Source organism: Ahaetulla prasina, chromosome 6, assembly GCF_028640845.1.
Source record: "Ahaetulla prasina isolate Xishuangbanna chromosome 6, ASM2864084v1, whole genome shotgun sequence".
Taxonomy (NCBI): domain Eukaryota; kingdom Metazoa; phylum Chordata; class Lepidosauria; order Squamata; family Colubridae; genus Ahaetulla; species Ahaetulla prasina.
Window position 1 is genome coordinate 109,247,183 of NC_080544.1, and position 23,755 is coordinate 109,270,937.

Consider the following 23,755-nt stretch of genomic DNA (forward strand, 5'->3'; position numbering starts at 1 on the left):
AAAATGATGGCCCAACAGTCCAATCGAAAACCTACCCCAAGGCAGAGGTGAAATGCTCCTGGATTGGACCGGATCACGCGATCCGGTAGCAATCATGGCCAGTAGTTCGGCGATCCATTAGCAATGGTGGGTGTCGTTACTTCCTGCTTCTAAAAGTAAAAAAAAAAGGGCTTTGACGATCGCACGCCACGGCTGGGATCGTCAGAGCCTTTTATTACCTTTTAAAAGCATTTTTTACAACCTATTGCCCAAATAGGCTCCGAGGATCACAGCTGTGGCACGCAATCATCGGAGCCCTTTTTTTATGGGGGTGGGGGTGGGGAACTCTGTTTTTGCTCCCAGCAGTCTTCCCTGAATCCTGCTAGCCAAAAAAACTGGGAGGGGGTCCGTTTTTGCTCCCAACTAGGATTCATTTTTTAGAGAGAGAAAGAGAGTGTCGTGTCCCACCCCCACTCCGATGGACGAGTCAAGGAAGTCCGTAACAAACTTGGCAATGAAGCCTCTGCAGCTTGCCAAGTTCCTTCGAGGTTTATCAGGGCAGGCAGGAGTCCAAGTTGTGACTTCAGCGATAGGGTCCGGTATCAGCAAACTAGAGAAGACTTTGCTTGACTCAAGGTTGGAATGCCAAAAGCAAGTCCTTTATATAGGCTGTGGGGTGTGGCTCCATGACTCAGCATTTATCCAGGCCTGCCCCACCCTTCCTTCTGCTGTCATCACCTCTCAGATCTCTGGAAGCGAGGGTCCACCCATGCTGAATTGTTTTCAGCTGGATCTGTTGTCAGCGTCTGGGAAAGGGAGGGGTTAGAAAGAGTAGGCCCGGGTAATTCCACCACCTGGCTGGCTTTCTGCTCTGAAGGCTGTGCCAAAGGAACACACACTGTATGAGTGAGGTTTATTGGGCTTCTCCTTTCACTCCTTGAATCCTCTCCGGGCATGGGGCCAGGGCCGCGGGCTGGAGTCATGTTCATCTTCATTATCAGACTCGGAGTCTGATAAAAGGTTGGAGATGGGAGGGGCCCGGCTGAGGAGAGGAGGGAGGGCGAGTCACAAGAGAGAGAGAGAGAGAGAGAGAGAGAGAGAGAGAGAGAGAGAAAGGAGGGAGGCAGGGAGGGAGGGAGGGAGGGAAGGAGGGAGGGAGGAAGGAAGGAGTACAAACCTGGCATTAGATGCAGCTTCAGAGGATAATGCAGGTCTGGAAGGGACCTGGAGGTCATCTAGTCCAACCCTGCTCCAGCAGGACATTGTTAGTGAGTTTCTGTCTTTTGATCCCCCAGTCACATGGTTACATAGCCACACCCACCCAGTCACATGACACCACCACCACCAAGCCACTCCCACCAAGCCACACCCACAGAACCGGTAGCAAAAAAATCTAGATTTCACCCCTGCCCCAAGGGTCACACACATGGCCCAGCTCTTTGATTGAATTGTGGTGGCAGCCGTATTTCTGATCCCCATCCTTGCCAAGTGAGATTGGTCAGGTTTCCCATACATATAGTCCTTGAGTTACGACCATAATGGACTTGTGTTGGTCGTAAAACGTCTCGTGTTTGTTGTAAAATTGTAAAATGGCGTGACCAATCATCTGTAGCGATTCCCAGTCATCCAGCTCATGGTTGTCCCAAAGGAGTTTATTTTTTTACCCACTTGGAAGCTGAGTCAACCTTGAGCTGGTCAGGATCGAACTGCTGGCAGTGGGCAGAGTTAGCTGGCAATACTGGATTTTAACCACTGTGTCACCACAAAAGTGAATGAGTGAGGGAAGGAAGGAAGGAAGGAAGGAAGGAAGGAAGGAAGGAAGGAAGGAAGGAGAAAGAAGGAAGGAAGGAAGGAAGAGAGGGAGGGAGGGAGGGAGGGAGGGAGAAGGAAGGAAGGAAGGAGGGAGAAGGAAGGAGGGAAAGAAGGAAGGAAGGAAGGAAGGAAGGAAGGAAGGAAGGAAGGAAGGAAGGAAGGAAGGAAGGGCAATAGCACTTAGACTTATATTCCACTTCACAGTGCTTTACAGCCCTCTCTAAGCAGTTTACAGACTCAGCCTCTTGCCCTCCAACAATCTGGCTCCTCATTTTACCCACCTCAGAAGGACGGAAGGCTGCGTCAACCTTGAGCCTGGTGGGATTTGAACTGCCAAGTTGCAGGCAGCCGGCAGTCAGCAGAAGTAGTCTGCAGTACTGCATTCTCACCACTGCGCCACCGTGGCTCTCAGTTCCTTTTGCCTCTGTTTAATCCTTCTCTCTCTATTTTGTCAATATGGCTGCCTAACTCAGGTGATGTTTCTCTCTCTTCCGCCAGCTGTACAATGTTTTCCCCGGGATTATGCAGTGGGTCCCAGGGCCTCATCTGAAGGCATTTTCCTCATGTGGCTTTGTTCAGGCATTCATAAGAGAGGAGATCAAGAAACACCAAGAAGCAGACCCGGGAGAAAAACAAGACTTCATTCATTTGTACCTGGATGAAATAGAGAAAGTAAGCGGATAATCTTTTGCGTGACTGTTAGACAGCTTATAATATAAAGGCTTTCCAATCCATGGCGACTTCAAGATGGGTGGATTTTTAACTCCCAGAATCCCCCAGCCAGCAAGCTGTATAGTAGCCCTGAGTACTGTCTTCTCTGGGGAGTGTGAGAATGCAGCATCGGAGCGGATACCAGGGCTCTGAGACGTATAAAGGATGTAAAAAGGATGTTGAGACTCTAGAAAGAGTGCAGAGAAGAGCAACAAAGATGATTAGGGGGACTGGAGGCTAAAACATATGAAGAACGGTTGCAGGAACTGGGTATGTCTAGTTTAATGAAAAGAAGGACTAGGGGAGACATGATAGCAGTCTTCCAATATCTCAGGGGTTGCCACAAAGAAGAGGGAGTCAAACTATTCTCCAAAGCACCTGAGGGTAGAACAAGAAGCAATGGGTGGAAACTGATCAAGGAGAGAAGCAACCTAGAACTAAGGAGAAATTTCTTGACAGTTAAACAATTAATCAGTGGAACAACTTGCCTGCAGAAATTGTAAATGCTCCAACACTGGAAATTTTTAAGAAAATGTTGGATAGCCATTCATCTGAAATGGTGTAGGGTTTCCTGCCTGGGCAGGGGGTTGGACTAGAAGACCTCCAAGGTCCCTTCCAACTCTGATATTATTATTATGTATAGGAACAAAGGCCTGCATTTTTTTGTCCCTGTTCCTCAAAGAGAGAAGGTTGCAATTTTTGATATTGGCAATGTTAGAAAGTCTGTCTATATGTACCCTGTTTCCCTGAAAATAAGACTTACCCAATGGTGAAATGTAAAATTTGTTACTGCCGATTCTGTGATCGTGGCTTGCGGGTAGTGGTAATGTGACTAGATGGGTGTGGCCGACTTTTTTTTTTTTTACTTTTAAAAGCATTTTTTCTACAACCTCTTCAGCCGAAGAGGTTGTAGAAAAAATGCTTTTAAAAGGCTCTGGCGAGCCCAGCTGAGTTGCTTGATCGTCAGAGGCTTTTCTTTTCTTCTATAAGCATTTTTTTTTCCTTTAAAAGAAAAAAAAAAGCCTCTGACGATCAGGCAACTCAGCTGGGATCATCAGAGGAGCCTTTTAAAAGCATTTTTTCTACAATCTCTGCGGCCAAAGAGGTTGTAGAAAATGCTTTTTAAAGGCTCTGGCGATCAGGCAACTCAGCTGGGATCGCCAGAGCCTTTTAAAAGCATTTTTTAAACAACCTCTTCGGCCGCAGAGATTGTAGAAAAAATGCTTTTAAAAGCCCCTGATGATCCCAGCTGAGCCGCGCGATCATCAGAGGCTTTTTTTTTTAACTTTTAAAAGCATTTTTTCAGCCAAAGGAAAAAAAAAATTAAAAGTAAAAAAAAAACCCCTCTGATGATTGTGCGGCTCAGCTGGACATGGGGAAAGGCAGGGATTTTTGCTACCGGTTCTCCGAACCACCCACCTCCATCACTACCGGATCGAGCGATGTGGTCCGAACCAGGAGCATTTCATCCCTGGACCTACCCCCAAAATAAGCCCTAACATGTTTTTACATGTGTGCCTAATATAAGCCCTACCCGCCTAGAAAATCCCTACTTAAGAGCCTGCACAGCTGGCTGCCACCCGTTCCATCTGGTTGCTCACAGTAGGACAGCCACGAGGTGAGGCGGGGCATGGGTGGCCTGGCTGTGGGGGCCCTGAGATAAGTCACTGCAGGCCACATGGGGCAGCTCCACCTCCCTCCCTCATGGCAGTAGCAGCACCTTCTGTCCAGCTGCAAACAAGCAGAAGAAGTGAGCCTCCCGTACATTGCGAAAAAAAATAAGACACACACACACCCAAAAAATAACCCCTAGTCTTATTTTGTGGCCCAAAAGAAAATAAGACCTGGTCTTATTTTCAGGGAAACATGGGTAGTACCACAGAGCAAACAAAGAGTACAGTCACCATGTGCTTTACTGCTCAACTGTTTTAAACTGTTAACAGGAAACTGTCCTCAGAACAAATAGAACCGTAGATTATAATCATAGATGCAAAATAAACACTGCCATCTCCTAGCTGAGATGTAATTGTTGCAATATAAAACAGATTCTAACACGTATTGCAACAGGCAAGGAATGGAAGAAAGAGATGATTTTCAAGGTTTCTCAGGTGTTCATTTCTCCATTTTTGTTCTGCAGGTGAAAAACCAATCCAAATCGTCCTACGATGAAAAAAACATGGTTCAGTGCATCTTTGATCTCTTCCTGGGAGGGACAGATACCTCAGCCACCACTCTCTACTGGGCATTGTTATATATGGTACTTTATCCTGACATTCAAGGTGAGAGAAGCATCATAGGATGGATGAGATAGAAGAGACCTTTATAACCCATCTATGCTCAATATCTGAAGCTGCCTGCAGCAGCTTCATCTGTAATTGACACTTATTATTGGAAGAATTCTTTAATTATAGGTAGTCCTCAATTTACAAATATAACGGAGGCTGCTCCTTATGGTCTCCAGTCATGACATTTATTAAGTGAGGTGCCCATGTGATTGCCTCATTTAAGGACCCCAATCCCTCCTCTCCTCCTTGCAGTTGTTAAATGACTGTCTGGGTTATTAAGTGGAGCACGGGATGCCTCCGGATTGGCAGAGTCGGTCATAAGAGCAGGTGCATTGCCAAGCACCCGAATTTTGTTCACGAGATACCAAGGAGCACCACAGCAAGTGTAACTTCAGGCAGGGATCATAATTCACTTTCTTCAGCACCATCGTAATTTCCAACCGTCGCTGAACAAATGATCATAATTTGAGGACTACCTGTACACAATGTCAGGGTTCCAACGGATGCCCTAATTAAATCATGAGCCTCGAGCCAAGCTTCAGAAGAAATCCAATTATTTATTAGGAGCTTCCTGTCGGCACGTTCCAAGTGAAGCCAACTCTGACCCCACGTACTTTACGCCCCAATCATGACCCTGTTCCTCCCTCTTCCCCCAGGGTGTGTCATCAATTACATTGGACAATGAAGCAATTTCATGGGTTGTAGAGATCACTCCCCTCTAGCTGCTGTGGGTAACCTTGGAAGACAGCCTTTCGAGAGATAAGTCTGGAATGTTCATCTGTCTTTGGCTGCCGTGCTGTTTCATCAGGTTCCCATCCCCCTTGCCTATGGCAACTTGAGAGCAGGTCAGGGATGCTATGTGAGGTGACACTCAAAATTATCCAAATGTCAAGATGTTATTTCTCACTCGAAGTATCAGATGGCCCAAGCAAGGTTCGACGTTGTCTGTTCAGGCCACTGGGAGGATGAGAACATATAAACCAGAGAGGGTGATGTGCATATGAGGTATTGGGAAAGGCTTGTTTACTCTTGAGTAAACCCAGTAAGTATTCAGGGCGTTCCAAGCACACCCAAGATAACCTCCTTTTAGCATCCTAGACTAATGGCAGTGTATGCTTTGATTAACACCTGTTCACCTCTTCTGAAAAGCCCATGACTTATCTATAGCTTTTTAATGCAATGTAGCCTCGTGCAATCTCAAGGATCTTATGCAAGATTGTACATATGTGATATTACAGAATGACAGAATTGGAAGAGACCTTGGAGGTCTTCTAGTCCAACCCCTTGCTCAAGCAGGAGACCCTGCACCATATCAGACAAATAGCTTTCCAGTCTCTTCTTGAAAGCCTCCAGTATTGAAGCACCCACAATTTCTGAAGGAACATTGTTCCATCCATCCATCCATCCATCCAACCATCCATCCATCCATCCATCCATCCATCCAACCATCCATCCATCCATCCATCCATCCATCCATCCATCCATCCAACCATCTATCCATCCAACCATCTATCCAACCATCCATCCATCCATCCATCCATCCATCCAACCATCCATCCATCCATCTATCCATCCAACCATCTATCCAACCATCCATCCATCCATCCATCCATCCATCCATCCATCCATCCATCCATCCATCCATCCATCTATCCATCCAACCATCTATCCAACCATCCATCCATCCATCCATCCAACCATCCATCCATCCATCTATCCATCCAACCATCTATCCAACCATCCATCCATCCATCCATCCAACCATCTATCCATCCATCCATCCATCCATCCATCCATCCATCCATCCATCCCTCTGTCTGTGATTTACCTTATTTATCTCTCAGAATCATAGAATCACAGGAAGAGACCTTGGAGGTCTTCTAGTCCAGCCCCCTGCTCAAACAGGAGACCTTGCACCATATCAGAACAATAACTATCCAGTCCCTTCTTAAAGGCCTCCCGTATTGGAGTACCCACAACCTCTGAAGGCAAGTTATGCATGCTTCAGAAATTGCTTAGAAGTGGCTTGAAACCTAGGAGGAACACAGTCAATCTCAGTTATTTTCTAAAACAAATAAACCTGTTTCTTAAAAGTATGGTGTTAGGACTATCAGGGACTTTCCAAGAGTTTATCAGGGGTCTGTGAAATCCACATTACCAATCGAAATCCAACTTAAGCTGAAAAAAATAATACAAATCTAAAATCCCATCAAACAATTGTGAGAAGGAGGCGCGGCATCCAATGCCCCAGTCTTTATTTTTAATACAGTATATAGCAATAAATAAATAAAGGGACGCGGTGGCTCAGGGGCTAGGACATTGAGCTTGTCGATCGAAAGGTCGGCAGTTCAGCGGTTCGAATCCCTAGTGTTGCCGTGTAACGGGGTGAGCTCCCGTGACTTGTCCCAGCTTCTGCCAACCTAGCAGTTTCGAAAGCACGTAAAAATGCAAGTAGAAAAAATAGGGACCACCTTTGGTGGGAAGGGAACAGTGTTCCGTGCGCCTTTGGCATTGAGTCATGCCGGCCACATGACTACGGAGACGTCTTCGGATAGCGCTGGCTCTTCGGCTTTGAAACGGAGATGAGCACCGCCCCCTAGAGTTGGCAACAACTAGCACGTATGTGCGAGGGAAACTTTTACCTTTACCTTTATAGCAATAAATACAGAACTCATACAAACAAAAGCTTTTGGGGAGTCTGCCATACATTGGAGTGGGGAGGGGAGAGATGGCTCAGCGGTTAAAGATGCTGAGCCTGCCAGCTGGAAAACTGACATCCCGGGTTCAAAACCCGAACACTGCGCAACGGGGTGAGCTTTTTTTTTTATTTGCATTTATATCCCGCCCTTCTCCGAAGACTCAGGGCGGCTTACACTATGTTAACAATAGTCTTCATCCTATCTGTATATTTATATACAAAGTCAATTTATTGCCCCCAACAATCTGGGTCCTCATTTTACCTACCTTATAAAGGATGGAAAGCTGAGTCAACCTTGGGCCTGGTGGGACTAGAACCTGCAGTAATTGCAGGCAGCTGTGTTAATAACAGACTGTCTTACCAGTCTGAGCCACAGAGGCCCTGGCTTCCATCCTCGCCTCAGCTCCTGCCCCCCTAACAGTTTTAAAACATGCAAGTGCAAGTAGATAAATAGGTACCACTTTGACGGGAAGGTAATAGCGCTCCATGCACGTTGGCGTGTAGTCATGCCAGCCAGATGGCCATGGAAGTGTCTTTGGACAATGCTGGCTTCCTCAGCTAAGAAAGGGAGATGGAGTCAGGAATAACTTGACAGGGGAAAGAATGACAGAATAACAGAGTTGGAAGGGACCTTGGAGATTCTCTAGTCCAACCCCCTGCTCAAGCAGGAGATCCTATACTATTTCAGACAAGGGGCTGTCCAATCTCTTCTTAACCCTTTACTATACTTTTTTAAATGCAGGAAGAGCTGCTGAGACAATACATTTTAAGAAAAACTTCTCTGAAGGAGGGGTCTCCAACCTTGGTCCCTTTAAGACTTGTGGACTTCAACTCCCAGAGTTCTGGGAGTTGAAGTCCACAAGTCTTAACGGGACCAAGGTTGGAGACCCCTGCTTTGAAGCATGGAAAGGAGGTCCCCAACTGAAAGATAAGCTGACCCTCGTGGAAGTTGATTTTTTAAAAAAAAGGCACAAAGGGTTTAGTGCTCTACCAGAGGAACCATAAATCCAGATCCCAATGGAGATGTCAGTTGTGTAAAATGCGTGGGCAAGTCCCGAGCACATTTTGACAGATTGCTTAATGGGCTGAGCAAGATACGTGTCAAAATTTGTCCGCTTCACAGACTCACCCTAACCTTAAGGCGAATGATAGCTGGATGTTTTCCTACTAAAGCATGTCATTTGGTAGGTGGAGAGTGAGAAAGTGCCAGGAAAATTCACTAACCCTTATCTTTAATATGCCCTGAACTTAAGTGGGACATATTTGCTGTGTTGTGTCTGTGATTAGATAAGGACCAGCAATAGCAAATTATATGTTGGTAAATCTTTCTGCTGATTCAAGGATTGTTGAGAGCTTAGTTGAAGGGAACGGCCTTCGGAATATCATGGCTGAGAACGAACACTTATTTAGTTTGGTCTAGTGGCTAAGACCAAACTAATGAATGGTTCAATGGTTAAAGATGCTGAGCTTGTCAGCTGGAGAGGCTCGAGACCTGAGTTCTGTGGGAGTTCCCATCCTTTGCCTCAGCTTCTGCCCAGCTAGCAGTTCCAAAGCATGCAAGTGTGAGTAGATAAATAAGTACCACTTCAATTGGGAAGGTAACAATGTTTTGTGTGCATTCGGCATATAGTCATACTGGCCACATAACCACGGAAATTGTCTTGACTCCTTTGGCCAAGAAACGGAAGATGAGTACGGTGCCCTACAATTAGACATGACTTACTGGGAAACCTTTAAGAATAGAATAGAATAGATTTTTTTATTAGCCAAATGTGATTGGACACACAAGGAATTTGTCTTGGTGCATATGCTCTCAGTGTACATAAAAGAAATGTTCATTAAGAATCATAAAGTACAACACTTAATGAGAGTCATAGGGTACAAATAAGCAATCATGAAACAATATATAAATTGTAAGGATACAAGCAACAAAGTTATAGTCATACAGTCATAAGTGAAAGGAGATGGGTGATGGGAACGATGGGAAGATTAACAATAGTGCAGATTTAGGAAATAGTTTGATAGTGTTGAGGGAATTATTTGTTTAGCAGAGTGATGGCATTCGGGGGAAAACTGTTCTTGTGTCTAGTTGTTCTGGTCTTCAGTGCTCTATAGCGTCGTTTTGAGGGTAGGAGCTGAAACATTTATGTCCAGGATGTGAGTGGTCTGTAAATATTTTCACGGCCCTCTTCTTGATTCGTGCAGTATACAGGTCCTCAATGGAAGGCAGGTTGGTAGCCATTGTTTTTTCTGCAGTTCTAATTTTCCTCTGAAGTCTGTGTCTATCTTGTTGAATTGCAGAACCAAACCAGACCATTATAGAGGTGCAAATGACAGACTCAATAATTCCTCTGTAGAATTGGATCAGCATCTCCTTGAGCAGTTTGAGCTTTCTGAGTTGGTGCAGAAAGAACATTCTTTGTTGTGCTTTTCTGATGACATTTTTGAAGTTAGCCATCCATTTTAGATCTTGCGATATGGTAGAACCTAGAAATTTGAAGGCCTCTACTGTTGATATTGTGTTGTCTAGTATTGTGAGAGGTGGAAGTATGGAAGGGTTTCTCCTAAAGTCTAGCACCATTTCTACAGTTTGAATGTGTTCAGTTCCAGATCGTTCCGGTCGCACCACGTGGCTAGTTGTTCAACCTCCCATCTGTCTCAAATGAGACCGATCACTGTTGTGTCATCTGCAAACTTCAGTAGTTTAACAGATGGATTGTTAGAGATGCAGTCATTGGTATATAGAGAGAAGAGAAGTGGGGAGAGCACACAGCCTTGGGGGGGTGCTGTGCTAATTGTACAGGTATCTGATGTGATCCTGCTTAAATTCACCTGCTGCTTCCTGTTTGTTAGGAAGCTTGTGATCCACTTACAAGTCTGTTCAGGTACCTATAGCTGGTTTAGCTTAGTTAGAAGAGTGTCTGGAAAGATGGCATTGAATGTTGAACTAAAGTTAAAAAGAGGACCTTTGCGTAGGTCTTTGGAGATTCAAGATGTTGTAGGATGTAGTGCAGAGCCCTATTAACAGCATCATCTGTTGATCTGTTTGCTTGGTATGCAAATTGCAAGGGGTCTAACAGCGGATCCGTGATGGTTTTCAAGTGGGACAGCACTAACCTTTCAAAGGTTTTCATGACCACAGATGTTAGAGCAACTGGTCTGTAGTCATTCAGTTCCTTGATAGTGGGCTTCTTCAGCACTGGGATGATAGTAGTTTGAAGCAAGAAAGAACATAGCACATCTCTAGTGATTTATTGAAGATATGGGTGAAGATGGGGGCCAATTGGTCAGCACAGACTTTTAAGCAAGAAGGAGTTATCTTGTCTGGGCCTGGAGCTTTTCCTGGCTTTTGTCTGTGAAATAGATCCTGCACTTCCTTTTCTGTGATCACTAGGGGTTGTGAACCCAACAGGATGGGGTCAGTTGTAGGAGGCTTGGCTGTTGTTGGTGTGTCTGAGATGGGGGTTATGGAGATAGGTGGCTGTAGTTTCTTTTCAAACCTGCAGTAAAACATGTTCAGGTCATCTGCCAGTTGTTGATTTCCTTCAGCCTGGGAAGGTTTGCCATAGCCGGTGATATTTTCAAGAGTTTTCCACATGTTTGCTGGTTCATTTGTGGAGAACTGATTCTTTAGCTTTTCAGAGTAGCTTCTTTTTGCTGCTCTAATCTCCCTTGTTAATACATTTCTGGCCTGATTGTACAGCATTTTATCATCTTTTCTGTAGGCTTCCTCTTTAGAATGACGTAGCTGCTTAAGTTTAGCTGTGAACCAAGATTTGTTGTTACTGCATATTCGCAAATTCTTTGTCGGTACACATAGGTCTTCACAGAAGCTGACATATGATGTTAGAGTATCTGTGAGTTCATCCAGCTCTGCAGAAGTATCTTCAAAAACATTCCAATCAGTGCAGTCAAAGCAAGCCTGTAGCTTTAACTTTTTCTCCTCAGTCCAAGTATTCACTGATTTAATTGTTGGTTTTGTGGTTTTAAGTCTTTGCCTGTAAGCGGGTACAAGGTGAATCATGCAATGATCAAAGTGTCCCACAGACCGATAAGCATCTTTTAGTGTTGTGTAGCAATGGTCTAAAGTATTCTTGCCTTTAGTGGGACAATTGACATGCTGAAAGTATTTTGGTAGCTCTTTCCTTAAGTTTGCCTTGTTTAGATCTCCCAAAATAATGGCCAGTGAATCGGTGTATTTGGCTTCAGCCTCCATAATTTGGTCAGCTAGAGTTCGTAATGCCTTGTTTACACAGGCTTGTGGTAGGACATAAACAGCAATTAGAAGAAATGAGGAAAATTCATGAGGCGAATAGTATGGTTTGTAGTTGATAATTAATGTCTCTAAATTTTCGTCACAGAATTTATATATTATAGTTATATCCTGAGACCAGCTGCTGAAATATAAGCATAAGCTTCCTCCCTTCTTTTCAACAGATGTTTCTGCAATTCTGTCTGATCGTTGAATCTGAAATTCTGGGATATGCAGGTTGCTATGATCAATTAATTCATTTAACCAGGTTTCAGAGAAGCATAGGGCTGCTGAATTGTAAAAGTCAGAATTGTATCTGTTTAAAAGGAGTATTTCATCCATCTTATTAGCAAGTGAATGTATGTTGGTTAGGAAAATTGAAGGCAGAGGAGTTTTATTTCTCCTTTTCCTTAACCTGTTTAAAATTCCCATCTTTTTATCTCTCCTTCTTTGCTTCCTCTGTTTGGTATTTTTGGTAATCCATGGCTCCAGGGAAATTGCTTCTTTCTGTGTTAGAATCTCCTCCGCGTTTGTAAAGATGGGGGTGGGATGAGATCACAGAAAGCTGCTCCTTAAAGAAACGTTGCTTAATTTTTAGCAGATGGTCTCGTGAGTAAGAAATCCACAGAGCTGCAGAGAATCATTAAAAATAAAGAAACCATTTGAGAGCATTTCATTTAACTTTTAGTGGTTAAGACACCAGGTGTGAAACAAGGAAACTGGTATTCCTACTTCTGCCTTACGGATCAAAACTGACCGGCTGACTCTGAGCCATTCATTCTCTCAGCCCAAATCCCAGGGTTGTGGTTGTGGAGAAAATAAGAATGTATAGAGTAGACTAGACTAGACTGGACTGGACTGGACTGGACTAGAATAGACTAGAATAGAATAAAGCTGGAAGGGACCTCCAGTTCTTAAAAACCTCCAAAGAGGACGAAGGAGTATTAGAGTATGTTCACTCTTTTCGGTTGTACCTGAAAAAAAGGTGAAATTAAAAAAAAACAGTTAATTCAGTTGCCAGTTTAAGCCCATTGAATAAATGATAGTCCTTGATATGTGATCACAAACGGGACTTGAACTCAATCCCTGGGTGGTTGCTTTTAGCTGAGTTGATTTCAAGACCTTTTTTTTTTGCCATGGTCATTAAGTGAATCAGGTGAGGTCAATAGTAGATAGTTTTTGGTTAAAGCTTTGGGGATTTTGGGAAGAGACCACAGAGTCTGGTAGTGCATTCCAGGCATTAACAACTCTGTTTCTGAAGTCATATTTTCTGCAATCAAGATTGGAGCGGTTCACATTAAGCTTAAATCTATTGTGTGCTCGTGTATTGTTGTGATTGAAGCTGAAGTAGTCTTCAGCAGGAAGGACGTTGTAACAGATGATTCTATGAGTTAAGCTCAGGTCATGTCGAAGGCGGCGGAGTTCTAAATTTTCTAAACCCAGGATTTCAAGTCTGGTGGCATAACGTATTTTGTTGTATTCAGAGGAGTGGAGAACTCTTATCATATTGGGACATCGGATGAAAACCCAATTCTGAAGACCCAAGGTTTTCCCCACCCAAATTAGAAATCAAAGTTCTTCCCCCACCAGTCGACAAGTCCATCACATGGCCCAACCAGGTCACAGTACCAACTCCAGCTGGCTTCAGTCTACAACTCCCCAGCACCTGGTGGGAACATCCTTGTTTCCAGGGGTGAGATTCAGCTGGTTCGGACCAGTTTGGGGCGAACCAGATACTAATTTTACATCCAGTTCACTGAACCGATAGTTGAAAGGACTGGCTGGCCCCGCCCACCAGAATCAGCATCTAAGAAGGGACAGGAAAGGAGAAAGGGAAAGCGGAAAGAGAAAGAAAAAGAAAGGAAGATTGGAAGAGATCAAGGAAGGAAAAAGAAGGAAAGAGGGGAAGGAAGAAGAAAGAAGAAGGAAGAGGGAGGGAGGGAGGGAGGGAAGGAAGGAAGGAAGGAAAAGTCCTGCCTTAGCATTTGGCCACCAACAGCCCTGCTGCCCTTTCACCATCCCCTTGCCCCCTCCTAGTGGTCTCTCCTGGTGGTCTCCCATCCTATCACTGTAGATGATTTGGTTACAAAGCTGGGTCTCCACGAATGGAGAGGGAGCGGGCCTTCAGCTGACCCATGCACTTGGGCCTTCCACACCCACCATGAGCAACCTGGCGAAGGAGAGCGAGAACAACAGCAGCAGCCTTGAGGAGAAGATAAGCACAGCCGGGTATCCCCTCAGGGAAATGGGGCTGGGCTGGGCTGTGGGGTCCCGGTGCCCTGGGAGCTCAAGGGCCAGACTGTGTGCTTGCTTTCCGCTGCCTAGGACTCTGGACAGCCTATGCCACCATCCCGGGGGCCTCAGTGTGGCCTGACAGGGACGGCAAGGGTTTGGCACTCTCCCTTGGCTTGCCTTCCTCTACTGGAGACAATGGATTCCCTCTTGGTGCCCTCGACATAAGTGATGTCGAGCTGGCCACGCCCACCCCAGCCACGCCCACCCCAGCCCACAAGATCAAACAAAACCCTGATGCGACCCTCAATGAAATCAAGTTTGACGCCCCTGGTCTAGATAATTCCCTCCTGCTAGGCTGAGCTTCTGCCATTAATAGACCATGGACAGCTGGGACCATCCCTGGATGCCTACTCAACCCTAGCTCTAGTTAATGTGCAAAATCTTTGTTTCTCCACAGCCAAAGTTCAGAAGGAAATAGATACCCTCCTAACACCGGGTCAGTCGATCTGTTACGAGGATCGTAAGAAACTTCCGTACACAAACGCTGTGGTGCACGAAATCCAGCGCTTTGGCAACATCATTTCGATTGGAATGCCCAGACGCTGCATAAGAGACACAAAGATCCAGAAGTTTCACATTAGGAAGGTAATCAAATCCCTCTGATCTAGAACCTTCTTTTCTTCTCCTCCCCCTATTGCATCAAGTACATCTTGTTCTCATTTTCTCTGCCCTTGCAGTAGGGAGAAGGCGTGTCAGAAAATTTAGAATAACAGGGTCTGACGTAGCCTGGGAATACAATATTTAAATTGTCTCCGGGATCAGACTTTCCCTTTTAACTGATAATGGCTCACTGGAGTCTCATCTTTGAAGAAAAGACTTTATATCTAGGGCTGGTATAGAATAACAGAGTTGGAAGGGACCTCAGAGGTCTTCTAGTCCAACCTCCTGCTCAGGCAGGAAACCCTACACCACTTCAGACGAATGGTTATCCAACCTCTTCTTAAAAACTTCCAGTGGCAAGTCTGTCCACTGATTAATTGTTCTAACAGTCAGGAAATTTCTTGTAAGTTGCTTCTCTCCTTGATTACTTTCCATTCATTGCTTCTTGTCCTGCCCTCTGGGGCTTTGGAGACTAGCTTGACTCCCTCTTCTTTGTAGCAACCCCTGAGATATCGGAACACTGCTATCATGTCTCCCCTAGTCCTTCTCTTCACTAGACTAGCCATGGTCGGTTCTTGCAACCGTTCTTCAGATATTTTAGCCTCCAGTCCCCTCATCATCTTTGTTGCTCTTCTCGGCACTCTTTTCCAGAGTCTCAACATCTTTTTTACATCATGGCAACAAAACTGAATGCCGTATTCCAAGTGTGGCCTTATAAAGTGGTATTAACACTTCACATGATCTTGATTAATGATGCCTAGGATGGATGGAATTGACCGTGGGAAGGGTAATGGTTAAGACTTTGAGGATCAGCTATCAGTCCTTGTTTTTCGGCACTGTTGTAACTTTAAGCAGCTGCTGAACAAACGGTCGTTAACGAAGGACTGTCTGTGTTTGTATATGTTCAATAACCGCAGCTGTTCTCCAGAAATGTTGGACTTCGATATGTTCGAAAAGCTGGAGCACTTCAAGAGAGCTCAAGCACATGGGGAAAAAAAACCACCAATAATTTATTGGCCTTGCTATTCCCAAGCATCTAATAGTAGGAATAATGATCACCGTTCATTTGTTTTGCGGCTGTTCTAAGTCTATTTGTATTTTTAGAAGAGCGTTCTTTAAAGCCATGTATCAATGATTAAATTTCCTAGGGATTTCTCACTTCGGCCTCCGTTGCCAGCAGATTTAACCTTTTTTTTTTCTTCCCTCAGGGTGAAAGGCAAAACTTAAGTCCTCCTTCTCTTTTTGACAGGGCTCCACCTTTTTCCCGAACATGGCGTCGGCCTTGTATGATCCCAACGAATGGGAGACACCCCTCACCTTCGACCCGAACCATTTCCTTGACAAGGACGGGAACTTCATCTGCCCAGAAGCTTTCATCCCATTTTCTTTAGGTGCTCATTCAACTTGCTAACATTTCCATGGATTCTTTCATGAGATGCGTCAGAGCCAGTGGTGCGTTGCCCCCAGTTCGGACCGGTTCGCAAGAACCGGTAGTAAAACCGGTGGGAGGCTCCGCCCACCAATCCAGACATCATCAGGAAACTTCTGCGCATGTGCAGAAGCGTGCACGTGCACACGTGTGTAAATCAAGCATGCACGTGTAGCCCCGTTGTGAACCATTGCGACTTCAACAGCCAGAACTCCCAAGACAGCCATGAGGGACTTCAACTCCCAGAATTCCCGAGACAGCCATGAGGGACTTCAACTCCCAGAATTCCTGAGATAGCCATGAGCGACATCAACTCCCAGAATTCCCGAGACAGCTGTGAGGGACTCCAACTCCCAGAATTCCTGAGACAGCTGTGAGGGACTTCAATTCCCAGAATTCCTGAGATAGCCATGAGGGACTTCAACTCCGCCCTGAGTCCCTTGGGAGATAGGGCGGTATAAAAATGCGATTAAATAAATAAATAAATAAATAAACTCCCAGAATTCCCAAGACAGCTGTGAGGGACTCCAACTCCCAGAATTCCCGAGACAGCTGTGAGGGACTTCAACTCCCAGAATTCCCGAGACAGCCATGAGGGACATCAACTCCCAGAATTCCCAAGACAGCTGTGAGGGACTCCAACTCCCAGAATTCCTGAGACAGCTGTGAGGGACTTCAACTCCCAGAATTCCCGAGACAGCCATGAGGGACATCAACTCCCAGAATTCCCAAGACAGCTGTGAGGGACTCCAACTCCCAGAATTCCTGAGACAGCTGTGAGGGACTTCAATTCCCAGAATTCCTGAGATAGCCATGAGGGACTTCAACTCCGCCCTGAGTCCCTTGGGAGATAGGGCGGTATAAAAATGCGATTAAATAAATAAATAAATAAATAAACTCCCAGAATTCCCAAGATAGCTGTGAGGGACTCCAACTCCCAGAATTCCTGAGACAGCTGTGAGGGACTTCAACTCCCAGAATTCCTGAGATAGCCATGAGGGACTTCCACTCCCAGAATTCCCGAGACAGCTGTGAGGGACTTCAACTCCCAGAATTCCTGAGACAGCTCAGGAATTCTGGGAGTCGAAGCCCACAAGTCATAAAGGGGCCTTGTTCCCCACTTCTTCCCTAATCAGCCTCTGCCAGCACTGATCTGTTGTCTCTCTCCCCTCCATTTCTAGGTCATCGAGCATGTTTGGGAGAAAATTTGGCAAAGACAGAGCTCTTCCTGTTCTTTAGCAACCTTGTGCAAACGTTCAATTTCCACTTGGCCGAAGGATCAAAAGATATAAAAATTGAGCCGATCTGGGGAGGCACTCTGAAGCCTCATTCCTTTGACATATGTGCCATTCCTCGATAAACCCAAATGGCAGGCCTGAACAGCAGCTGTGGATACTGGGACTGGGAATCCAAGCAGCTGGGTTACCATCCTCCAACTTTTGCCTGAAAATAAAGCCAGTTTGCAGCCTTCTTTGTTCTGGGAGAAAAATGTATGCAACCTGGTCTCGTTCTGCAACATGGGCTTTTGAATACAGCCAGGCAGACAACATCAGCATTGGGAGGTTCTCTATCTTCTTGTCATTTATCAGGGGTGGGTTCTACTTATCTTTACTACCGGTTCACATCGCGCCCATGCGCACGCTCTTCTACCCATGTGCAGAAGCTTCTGCACATGCGCAGATCACTTATCATGACATCCGGGTCAGTGGGTGGAAGCTCCCGCCCAGGGGTGAAATCTAAAAATTTTCCCTACCAGTTCTGTGGGCGTGGCTTGATTGGTGGGCGGTGGCTTGGTGGTCAGGTGACTGAATGGGCATGGCCAATAATAATAAATAATAAAAACAATAAAGTATACAAAACTTGGAAGCGCACCGGTCTACCTTCTTTAAAAATAGAAGCATCGGTCTACTAATTGCTTTTTTTTGGAAAGCACTGGTCTACCTTCTTTAAAAATAGAAGCACCGGTCTACTAATTGCTTTTTTTTGGGAAGCACCGGTCTACCTTCTTTAAAAATAGAAGCACCGGTCTACTAATTGCCTTTTTTTGGGAGGAATCGTCCACCTTCTTTAAAAATAGAGGCATCGGTCTACTAGCTGCCTACAGCGCTGATCAGCTGTAGTGCGGCCCTTTGAAGCGCCGTGGTAGTCATTTAAGGCCGTTTGCAGCTATATTACCACCGAGAGCTTCAGTGACAGAGAAGAGGAACAGCAAGGAATGGGCAGTGGGAGGGGGGCAGGAATTTTTGCTACTGGTTCTCCAAACTACCCGCCCCCATCGCTACCGGATCGTGCGATCCGGTCCGAACCGGGAGCATTTCACCCCTGCTCCCACCGGTTTTACTACTGGTTCTTGAGAAGTAGTCCGTATCAGGGGCAACCCACCACTGTTCCACTTGCTCCCTTCTAACTGAGCCTCTAATCCAGAGGTGTCAAACTCGATTTCATTGAGAGCCGTATCAGGGTTGTGTTTGACCTCGGAGGGCCAGAGTGTGTGTGGCCATGGTGGGCATGTCAGGTGCACCTGTAGTGGCCAACTGCTAAGGCAGGACTTCCCTCAGAACTGCCCTCACTCTCATTATAATCTCCTTCCTTCCTTCCTTCCTTCCTTCCTTCCTTCCTTCCTTCCTTCCTTTCTTCCTTCCTTCCTTTTCCTCTTTTTTCCTTCCCTCTTCAATTCTCCTTTCTTCTTCCTTCCCCCCTTTCCTTATTTTTCCTTCCTTGCACTCTTCCCATCTTCCCTTCTTTTTCTTTCCTCTTTCCCTTTCTCCTTTCCTGTCCCTTCTTGCATGCTCAAATGCAAAAGGGGAAACATTTCTCCTTTTTGTTTTGTTTTTCGTTTGTTTTGCTAGCTGTCTGCCAGCAAAAACGGAGGGGGGGAGGGTGCGGAGCCCTCCTGTGCCCCGTTTTCAGCTGCAACAGCCTCCTGCATCCTTCTGCCATGGAAAATGGAGCCACGGAGGTGCACGCGGCCCTTCCAAGCTCCGTTTTTACTGGCAGAGGCACTGCAGGCTGGACCTTTGCTGTTTCTAGGCCAGCCCCGCAGGCCAGATCTAAGCATCCTGCGAGCCGAATTTGGCCCACGTGCCTTAAGTTTGACACTCTCACTCTAATCTAACCACATTTAAAGTCAACTTTTAATGATTTGCAAAAAGGAAGAGCAGCAGGGGAAAAAACACACAAAACACTGAAATGAGTGTTCACCACTCTTTGAATAGCCCTTTTAAAAAAAAAATACCATATTTTCGGAATATAAGATGCAGCGGAATATAAGACACAGCTTAGTTTTTGGGAAGGAAACTATTGGGGGAAAATCTGCCTATCAGGTATTCATCTGGCTAGCGTCCTTAATCTAGTCAGCTTCAGCACATTAAGTTTGCTGGTTTTTATCCCCTGCTCGGGGGAAAAAAACAGCTGCTAAAGCACAGCTGATCTTTAGAGAGAGAAGCAGTGAGAAAATCAGGCAAACCACGGAGATCGCTAGCACCTCTTTAGGGCTGAAAAAAAGCTACACAGCTGAGAGTTGGAGGGAGCAGGCAAAGCAGGGAAGATCACTTCACTGAAAAAAAGCTTAGATTGCTTCACTCGCTAGCGTCTTGTTAGGGCTGGAAAAAAAGCTTCAAAAAAGCTACATTCGGTGTATAAGATGCATCCAAATTTTCAGCCGCTTTTAGGAGGGAAAAAAGTGTGTCTTACACTCTGAAAAATATTGTGTGTGTGTGTGTGTGTGTGTGTGTGTGTGTGTGTGTGTGTGTGTATAAATTTCATAGCATACAGCAAACATCTTGACATTAGTTCAGCCTCCTTGACTTTGGAAGAGAATGAGGAAAGCTAAAGATAAAAAAATAATAAGGTATAAACTGCATATTTGCAGTAATCTCCCAGATGAATCTTCCCAAAAATGAATGCTAATTATTGCTCTCTTCTAGGAGAGATTCTTTTTTCCTGCAATTGGAATTTTTGCTTTCTTTTCATGACACTTTGGACTTACCAGAAGAATCACCTCAATGTGCAGTCCTCAATGGAACTACATCTACATAGAGTTAAGTTTAAATTTATCGACAAAGAAATAAAGGGAGACTATTATAGCTATTTCAAGCTGCTTAGCTCTCATCAGCTAGCCAGACCCTACCGGGATTCAAATCTACATCGAGGGAAGTAAGCAATAGGGTACCCCAAATTCTGTTTTAGGCCCAGTACTCTTCAGTATAACAGATTTAGAAGAGTGAATAGAAGGGGGACTCACGAGATTTGCAGATGACACTAAACTGTCAGGAATAGCCAACACCCCACAAGATAGGCTCAAAATCCAGACGGATCTTGACAGACTTGAACACTGGGCCCAATCCAACAAAATGAAATTCAATGTAGAGAAAAGTAAAGTTTTACACTTAAGCAAGAAAAATCATATCTACAGAGATAGATTTAGGTGAAACCTGACTCAATAGCAGTAATTGTGAGAGGGATCTTGGAGTTGAAATAATTTTAATAATAACGTTCTTTAAACAAATATGGGCTGTCCCTAGTAGTGGGTTTCAATTTTGGCCGCTACTGATTCGCTCGTGGGTGCGCTCGTGGGCACAACACTTCTGCACATGCGCAGAACCTTCTGCGTTTGCGCAGAGATATCCGGGTGGTGGGCGGAGCCTCCTGCTGCAGCTGCTACCAATTCACCCGATCCAGAGCAAACCATTAGCAACCCACCACTGGCTGTCCCCTGACGCCACTGGATGAAATCGCCAGGACCTGCTGCCTCAGGGATGTTTCACACCCCGGTCAGCACTTTTTTACTCTTCTACTATCTGACAGGGGATATAGAAGCATAGCCAGCTGAACAAACAGGCTGAAAAACAGCTTTTATACGTGGGCCGTCAGACTTCTGACCACAACATAACACCGCAATTAGGTTTAATATGATAGACTTGCAGGGCCAGCGCAGCGTGCAACATGTTCATACTGATGTAATAAAATATAATGTTACATATATATAGGTATATGGGAATGTGTGTTAGTTATTACTTATTTGGGTTTAGGGATTCTATTTCTTTCATTTATTGAGTTTTGGGGATGTATTTTGTGTTTCAGGAGGCGGGGGCTGCAGCAAGGGAGGCTCATTCAATTTCACTGTACACATGTTGTGCATTGACAATAAAAGTTTGATTTGATTTGAGTCCTAGCAGACAATCATTTAAATATCAACCAGCAGTCCCAAAGGTGTTTTTTTCAAGAGGCAACTTGACTTTCTGGTTTTTCTTTGAAGACGTTTCGCTTCTCATCCAAGAAGCTTCTTCGGCTCTTATCAGATGGTGAGGAACAGAAGGATTTATACTCCTTGCAGGCAGCTGGTCAAAGACACCATCTATGTCAAAATTGAACAGCCTCAACAGAAGGGGAGAGATACGACATAATCTATCTCCAGTCTATAATTTCCAAGATGGGTTTCCAAGATGGCCCCACTGAAGGTTGTTTGGTGAAATGCTCTCTAATGGTTTCTTTATTTAATACGACTAGCCTTGTGGTGCAACCAAAACAATCTGGAACTGAACACACTCAAAACCGTAGAAATGGTGGTAGATTTTAGGAAAAACCCTTCCATACTTCCACCTCTCACAATACTTGACAACACAGTATCAACAGTAGAAACCTTCAAATTTCTGGGTTCTATCATATTGCAAGATCTCAAATGGACAGCCAACATCAAAACATCATTAAAAAGGACAACAAAGAATGTTCTTTCTGCCAACTCAGTAAGCTCAAACTGCCCAAGGAGCTGCTGATCCAATTCTACAGAGGAATTATTGAGTCTGTCATTTGCACCTCTATAACTGTCTGGTTCGGTTCTGCAACCCAACAAGAAAACACAGACTTCAGAGGATAATTAGAACTGCAGAAAAATAATTGCTACCAACTTGCCTTCCATTGAGGACCTGTATACTGCACGAATCAAGAAGAGGGCCGTGAAAATATTTGCAGATCCCTCGCATCCTGGACATAAACTGTTTCAACTCCTACCCTCAAAACGACGCTATAGAGCACTGCACACCAGAACAACTAGACACAAGAACAGTTTTTTCCCGAAGGCCATCACTCTGCTAAACAAATAATTCCCTCAACACTGTCAGACTATTTACTGAATCTGCACTACTATTAATCGTTTCATAGTTCCCATCACCAATCTCTTTCCACTTATGACTGTATGACTATAACTTGTTGCTGGCAATCCTTATGATTTATATTGATATATTGATCATCAATTGTGTTGTAAATGTTGTACCTTGATGAAGGTATCTTTTCTTTTATGTACACTGAGAGCATATGCACCAAGACAAATTCCTTGTGTGTCCAATCACACTTGGCCAATAAAATTCTATTCTAAAATTCTATTCTATTTTTAATTATTCTCTGCAACTCACTACGGATTTCTTACTCATGGGACCATCTGCTAAAAATTAAGCAACGTTTCTTTAAGGAGCAGCTTTCTGTGATCTCACACTCCCATCCTGTCTTTACAATAGCAGAGGAGATTCTAATATAGGAAGAAGCAATTTTCCCACAGCCATGGATTACCAAAAAAACCAAACAGAGGAAGCGAAGAAGGAGAGGTAAAAGGGTGGGAAATTTAAGCAGTTTAAGGAATAGGAGAAATAAAACTCCTCTGCCTTCAATTTTCCTAACCAACATAAGTTCATTTGCTAATAAGATGGATGAAATACTCCTTTTAAACAGATACAATTCTGATTTTTACAATTCAGCAGCCCTATGCTTCTCTGAAACCTTGTTAAAAAAACCCTTCCATACTTCCACCTCTCACAATACTTGACAACACAGTATCAACAGTAGAAACCTTCAAATTTCTGGGTTCTATCATATTGCAAGATCTCAAATGGACAGCTAACATCAAAAACATCATTAAAAAAGGACAACAAAGAATGTTCTTTCTGCGCCAACTCAGGAAGCTCAAACTGCCCAAGGAGCTGCTGATCCAATTCTACAGAGGAATTATTGAGTCTGTCATTTGCACCTCTATAACTGTCTGGTTCGGTTCTGCAACCCAACAAGAAAAACACAGACTTCAGAGGATAATTAGAACTGCAGAAAAAATAATTGCTACCAACTTGCCTTCCATTGAGGACCTGTATACTGCACGAATCAAGAAGAGGGCCGTGAAAATATTTGCAGATCCCTCGCATCCTGGACATAAACTGTTTCAACTCCTACCCTCAAAACGACGCTATAGAGCACTGCACACCAGAACAACTAGACACAAGAACAGTTTTTTCCCGAAGGCCATCACTCTGCTAAACAAATAATTCCCTCAACACTGTCAGACTATTTACTGAATCTGCACTACTATTAATCTTCTCACCGTTCCCATCACCCATCTCCTTCCACTTATTACTGTATGACTATAACTTGTTGCTGGCAATCCTTATGATTTATATTGATATATTGACCATCAATTGTGTTGTAAATGTTGTACCTTATGATTCTTGATGAATGTATCTTTTCTTTTATGTACACTGAGAGCATATGCACCAAGACAAATTCCTTGTGTGTCCAATCACACTTGGCCAATAAAGAATTCTATTCTATTCTATTCTATTCTATTCTATTCTATTCTATTCTATTCTATTCTATTCTATTCTATTTATATAAAGATTTTGCATGTATTTACAGGATTCCTGCACATTTCTGAG

The 23,755-nt window shown here is 44.4% G+C and overlaps 1 protein-coding gene across 2 annotated transcripts in view; it reads left to right on the plus strand.

Moving 5' to 3' along the window:
• Positions 1 to 18,274, plus strand: part of LOC131201477 (cytochrome P450 2J2-like) — a 38,126-nt gene extending 19,852 nt beyond the window's left edge. The window contains exons 5-9 of one of the 2 annotated variants that reach the window (XM_058189449.1): positions 2,290 to 2,463; positions 4,640 to 4,781; positions 14,430 to 14,617; positions 15,882 to 16,023; positions 17,243 to 18,269. In XM_058189449.1, the coding sequence (XP_058045432.1) occupies positions 2,290 to 2,463; positions 4,640 to 4,781; positions 14,430 to 14,617; positions 15,882 to 16,023; positions 17,243 to 17,421 (825 nt within the window). In that variant the 3' untranslated portion in view covers positions 17,422 to 18,269. Of the gene's footprint in view, positions 1 to 2,289; positions 2,464 to 4,639; positions 4,782 to 14,429; positions 14,618 to 15,881; positions 16,024 to 17,242 lie in introns of both variants that reach the window. The other variant, XM_058189450.1, reaches the window with a different exon arrangement.
• Positions 18,275 to 23,755: the final 5,481 nt, after the last annotated feature.